The 6,642-nt window shown below is 42.6% G+C and overlaps 1 protein-coding gene across 1 annotated transcript; it reads right to left on the bottom strand.

The window, feature by feature from the left end:
- Positions 1-1,975: 1,975 nt before the first annotated feature.
- Positions 1,976-6,286, bottom strand: LOC117338859. The gene is made up of 2 exons (XM_033900223.1): positions 6,151-6,286; positions 1,976-3,033 (listed from the first exon to the last, which is right to left on the bottom strand). The coding sequence occupies exons 1-2, from the start codon at positions 6,284-6,286 to the stop codon at positions 1,976-1,978; spliced, it is 1,194 nt and encodes a 397-aa protein (XP_033756114.1).
- Positions 6,287-6,642: the final 356 nt, after the last annotated feature.

The raw sequence follows: 6,642 nt of genomic DNA, 5'->3' as shown, positions 1-6,642 counted from the left end.
TGTAGTTTGAAATGAATTTTGGGAGATTCCCACGTACACCAATTTTATGCAGGTCTTTCATAATACCATATTGCCATGTAGTATCGTATGCTTTCTCCAGATCAAAGAACACAGCAACACTAATCTGACCAGGTGGTCCACTGTTCCTCTGCGGTTTCTGAATCCGCTTTGGAGTGGACTCAAAATATTATTGGATTCGAGGAACCAAACTAGTCTATTGTTTATCATCCGTTCAAGTGTTTTGCAGATGCAGCTTGTTAGAGAGATAGGGCGATAATTATTTGGTTCATTGGCATCCTTACCAGGTTTTGGAATCGGAATAATTGTTGATTCCTTCCAAGACTCGGGGATCTTACCGGAAGCGAATACTTGATTAAAAATATATAAGAGACATCGTAATGATGATTCTGGTAAATGTTTCAGGAATTGGTACGGAATTTCATCTGGCTCAGCTGCTGAATCGGTCAATCTTTTTAGCGATACAAGCAATCCTGGAGATCGAAAGGTTTTTTGTAACTTTCTGTGTTGGATGATTTAAGGTTAAGACGTTTCTTTTCTTTGTCTTTTTTGAAAACTTGGAATTTTTGGGAGTGATTTTTGGCGGATGAGTTCTGAGCTATATTTTTAGCAAATGCATTTGCAATTTCAGATGTAGAAGAGAAGATTTGGTTACTGTTGATAAGATGGGATGCTGGTGCCGTTTTTCGTTTTCCACATATTTTTCGTATCTGATCCCATATCTTTTTTGATGATGTGTTTGAAGATATTTTAGAAATGTATTCCTTCCAGCTATTCTTTTTGTCGGACTTAATAAATCGCCGAGCCTTCGCCCTCCAAATTTAAAATTATTGTAATTTTCAGTTGTAGGGAAGTCAGGAATCGTCTTAGAGCTGCCTTTCGGCCTGATCTATTGATAAAAGATTCTTCAGATAAAAGGAACTTTGTAGGTTTTGGGACGGACTTTGGTATCGTTTTGTGGCAATAGAAGTAATCGTTTCAGTGAATGTTTTAATTGGGTCATCGAGGTTAGTGAATTTTTCTACAGTAAGCTCCTCGTTGCACAGGTATTGGAATTGGCCCCAATCTGCTTTGTGCACATTCCATCGAGGAAGTGGTTTATCAAGAGGGTTCCCAATATTCTTAAGAAAAATAGGGAAGTGGTCACTCCCACATAGATCATCATTTACCCTCCAGTCATAATCGAGTAAAATGGATGGATGACATAATGATAGGTCTATGTGGGTACGGGAGCCTGTAGCAGGGTGTAGATATGTTGGGGTATTATTGTTAAAAAGACAGGTTGTTTTTATCTATAAATTCCTCAATACGTCATCCTCTCTCATCTGTGTTCGGGGAGCCCCACAGACTGTTATGCCCATTAAAATCTCCGAGAATTATGTATGGTGCTGGGAGTTGTGAGACGAGGTTATTAAGTTGCTCACTAGTGAAAGCAATACTCGGAGGAAGATAATTGAACAGACAGTTACTTGTCTGCGTAAAGTTGCACAGACAGCAACAGCCTGTAAATTTGTGTTTAACGTGATAATTCTGTGAGGAATAGTTTTATGGACAGCTACAGCTGCGCCACCTGTTTCCTACCGTTGCGATGCTATTGTAGAGCGAGAAATTTCTGAAAGTAATTGGGTTTTTTAACATGACTTCCTGCAGGCAAAATAAGGCAGGTCTAAATTCTTTTGATAAATTTTGAAACTCTTCTAAATTTGCCCTTAGTCCGCGTATTGTATTGCTGACCACTATCCAGGTTCGTGATGGACGCTCTTTGGACTGACAGGACTACTTGGTGTAGGTTGTCTGCTCACTGTCGTACCTGTTATGACCATGGATAGGGTCATTTGAGCCTTTGCTGGGCTTTGTGTTGTTTAAGGAAGGTAATCTGTGTAGTTTTACCTTCGGTTTTCGTTGGTCTTCAGGTGGTGTGGTTGCTGGTCGTTTATTGGTGTTACCAGCAATCTTGTTAAGGTCTGACGGCTGTGATACAGTCCGGCTGTGGTGGGTGACCCTCGGCTTCGATGTTTGAGTTACATGGCGTGCAGGTGTATGTGCTGGAGGTGCTGGCATATTGGTCTTGATCGTCAGACTTGGAAGGTCTAGCTGATGTTGAGGTGGTCTTAGACGCTACCCTTCCTGACTTGAAACGGGATGCCAAACCGAAAAGAATCTTGTCATTCCTTTCGTCCATCAAAGGTGGTACCTCCGCACCGAAAGCTGGCTTGTCAAAGTAGGCTTGTAACTTTGCATCGCTAACAGTGATTGTGTTTTGTTGCGTTTTTGATTTTGTTACAGATGCATATGACAACGCAGCGGGGTCATTACTCTTGACCACCCTCCTGGCGTCAGGGAAGGAAATGTTACGGGTATACTTTACCCGCAGAACTTCCCTTTCCTTCTTCCAGGAAAGGCAGTCTCGAGATGACGCCGCGTGGTTGCCCTTGCAATTTGGACAAAGTTTGCCGGTGACATCACAGCTATCCGTGTCGTTATGGCCCTCTCGTCCGCAGTGTTCGCAAACCTCCCTTCGCCTGCATCTGTCCTCATGATGGCCGTATCTTTGGCAGTTACGACATCGTAGAGGATTCGGTATGTAGGGCAAGACGTTACATCTCATGTAACCTACCATTACCGATGAAGGAAGGTTTGGCACTGCGAACGTGTGGACGAAAGTATTGGTTTTTACTGTCTGTCGTTTTATTTTGATCCGCCTCACCTCTGAGATCGGGATATTCTCCGACTTGAAGTATTGCAGAATCTCTGCGTCAGTGTCGTTCTGCAAGGCAGTGCATCTGATTACCCCCTTGCTGAAATTGAGGGACTGATGGGCCCTAACATGGACACCGATCCCAGAAAATTCCGACAACTTCAGGAGATTATCCGCCTGCTGCTTGCGGAAAACCTCAACAAGGAGGTCTCCCAATCTCAAGGGCTTGACGGATTTGGCAGTACCAAGGCATCCTTTAATAGTTTTTTGGATGATGATGGGTGATAGCGATGATATTTTCTTCCCAATTTCCTTCGCTGATATAAGGAGATACTGAGGGAAAGTCGTTTCGGACGTTGTTGTTTAGGCAATTATCATTTTGGTTTGGTTTGATTTGGTTCTGTTGTTTTGGGTTGATTTGAGACATGTTAAGTAGTTATGTTTTTCATTACTCGTGACCCCACCCTCCTCGGAGCCCAACAAGGGGACACTGCTTGAGGCGCGGCTCTCCAGAGCCGAAGTGTCAGGGTTACACAGAGTAATATACTCGAGAAAGAATACGATTTTGTTTGTGCAAAAATTGTTATTCTCTCGCGATTGACCCTAAGCCACCGCCCTCTGGATATTAAATATCCCGGGCTCGGCGTGACCAGCCGATTGATAATACAGGGCCCGTACTATCTCTCGTCTCTCAGGAGTCCGAAGCCAAAGTGGTGTTTTTCAACCACCAGGATCATCTTTCCCCAGATTACGAGATGCAACCCACGGCAAACAGGTTGGCTCAAATTGGAGCTGCTGTGAAAGCCTTCTGCTACACTAATACCCAACGCACACCGATCATAACCCCCCGAAACAATCGATATGGGCAGAGCACCAGTGCACCCAGTCTCGGGACGTGGACCCAGCTTTCTTGGACACCCAGCAGCACACCCCACCCGCTCACATTATGCTGACAACGGGCGAACCAGTCGTCCCACTTCTAATATGCTGAGCGCTAAGCAGGAGCAATATCTACCATTTTTAAAGACTCTGGTATGTCTCGGCTAGGGGACAGAACCTAAAGCCTTCCTCACAGCGGCGAACGCTCAACTAAAGGCCAAATGTGAGGCATTGTCAAGGGAGACATTAGGAAGAAGAAAGCTGTTAAGAAAGATGAGAAAAGATAAGATCCCAAATTTAGTCGCCTCTTACGATCATGCAATGGGGGCAGCCCTTCCTTACCATCTGCAAAATAGCGATAACAAACTTCAATTGTCAAAATCCAAGATGGCTCCCTATCGGCCATGGTGTTTTCAGATGGGTTCCAAAATGCATTATGCATAACAAGGGATTTGTTTTTTGTTTTTTTTTTTGTTTAACGTCCTATTAACAGCCAGGGTCATTTAAGGACGTGCCGGGTTTGGAGGTGGAGGAAAGCCGGAGTACCCGGAGAAAAACCACTGGCCTACGGTTAGTACCTGGCAACTGCCCCAGGTAGGTTTCGAACTCGCAACCCAGTGGTGAAGGGCTAGTGTTAAAATGACGGTACACCTTAAGCACTCGGCCACCGCGGCCAAGGGACAAAGGGGAACTGACATATTAAATTTCATAAAGGTCCCTTTAGTATTTTCTGAGAAATAGCGATAACAAACTTCAATGGTCAAAATCCAAGATGGCTGCCTGTCTGCCATGTTGTTTTCTGCTCAATCCTAAAATGCAATATGCATAACTGGGGACCAAGGGAAACCTGCATATGAAATTTCAGAAAGGTCCCTCCTTTACTTTCTGAGAAATAGCGATAACAAATTTCAATTGTCAAAATCCAAGATTGCTGTGTGACGCCCATGTTTTTTCAGATTGGTCCCAAAATGAAATGTGCATAATTAGGGACCAAGGGGAACCAACATATAAAATTTCAGAAAGATCCCTTATTCACTTTCTGAGAAATAGTGATAACAAACTTTAATTGTCAAAATCCAAGATGGCTGCCTGTCGGCCATGTTGTTTTCCGACTGGTCCAAAAAATGCAACATGCATAACTAGGGACCAAGGGGACCCTACATATGAAATTTCAGAATGATCCCTCCTTTAGTTTCTGAGAAAAAGCGATAACAAACTTCAATTGTCAAAATCCAAGATGGCTGCCTGTCGGCCATGTTGTTTTCCGATTGCTCCCAAAAATGCAATATGCATAACTAGGGACCAAGGGGAACTTACATATGAAATTTCAGAAAGATCCCTCATGTACTTTCTGAGAAATAGCGATAACAAACTTAAATTGTCAAAATCCAAGATGGCTGCCTGTCGGCCATGTTGTTTTTCGATTGGTCCCAAAATGTAATATGCATAACTAGGGACCACGGGGAACCTACATAAGAAATTTCAGAAAGATCCTTCTTGTACCTTCCGAGAAATAGCGATAACGAACTTCAATTGTCAAAATCCAAGATGGCTGCCTGTCGACCATATTGTTTTCCGATTGGTCCTAAAATGCAATATGCATAATTAACGACCAAGTGGAACCTACATATGAAAATTCAGAAAGATCCCTTCAGTACTTTCTGAGAAATAGCAATAACAAGAATTGTTTACGGACGGACGGACCACGGACGCGGGGCGATTTGAATAGCCCACCATCTGATGATGGTGGTTGGGCTAAAAATTTACATGTACGCTGGTGCTTTTTAAACGGATCAGGATTTGAAGCATTCTAGGATCAAGTTATATCCGACAATAAATTGAATTTATGTACGTCGAATACAGTCTTCGGGCTAAAAACTGGTTATAGTAATTTAAATGTTAACATTGGCTTGGTATTCATTACGAATATTTATCAAATATACGACAATTGCTTTATGAACGTACGACGAATTTAATACAAAAACTTTTGTTGTGTACACACGTTGAAACATGGACATGTAATAATTTAAGAGTCCCTGGTTGAAATAAATAAGTGAAATTACAAATTTTAAATCTCAACAATTAGTGGTGTTCCTGTATTATTTCAATAAGTAATAACACATACACGGGATAACAGCTTCCGTAAAATAGAAATATTGTCATTTTTATGTAAATCTAAACTTAATATTGTGAAATTATACCCTTATGTTTTGGGCAACATTCTCATAAACCCTAGCGCAAGACCGTTTTACAGCCAATTAATTAAACGATCGATTGTTGAGATTCCTGCATCGAATGGGTCGAGTTTACCTGATGACACACCCTAATCAGGCACAGCCTACTATAGCTCCGCCCACATACTCTCAGATTTGTAGCCACCCTTGTGATTGACATGTCTAGATGATTTTTACAAAGGACATCGTCGAAGTTTTAATCGTTTGCGAATGTCACTGCATATTCATGAAATTAATGTAAAGGATATAAACAGATACAGTGTATAAACTCACTTGTTACCGCAAATGGATAAATATATTTCATCATACACTACAGCTTACGTGGACTTTGCGGTTTCCACGCGTCCGTCACGGACGTGGGCAGCGCGGACCCCACTCGCCCACCGGATATGGCATTCCGCGACGTTCCGTCATATATCGTGGACATCAGCTGACTGATACGGTATCCACTCGGCATCACGGTATGTGACGATCCGCGATTAGTGGTGGGCATAGTTCAACTCGAGACACCGTGTTCCACGACGATCCACGATACGTGGTGGACATGCATTTCATTTTAAAGCCCGTGGTCCATGTCGATCCGCGATATACAGTGGGTACAAGTTGTTTGCTGTTCATTTCTGATCTACACGAGTTATATCCCTTCGTCTTTCGGTAGCGGTAGTGGTATCGGTATCGTTTATCAGTATTATGCATGGTTCCATGTTGGCGGTGTAGATAAGCCTTTATGATTCGGATGAAATTGAAGAACATTTCAAGTTTTATTTAAAGCTTTAGACCCTTGGTCCATCAATAGCGTTATTATGGCCATAT

The sequence above is a fragment of the Pecten maximus genome, chromosome 12, assembly GCF_902652985.1.
Source record: "Pecten maximus chromosome 12, xPecMax1.1, whole genome shotgun sequence".
Classification (NCBI taxonomy): domain Eukaryota; kingdom Metazoa; phylum Mollusca; class Bivalvia; order Pectinida; family Pectinidae; genus Pecten; species Pecten maximus.
The sequence above is the reverse complement of the archived record's forward strand: the minus strand, read 5'-3'. Positions and strand labels throughout refer to the sequence as shown.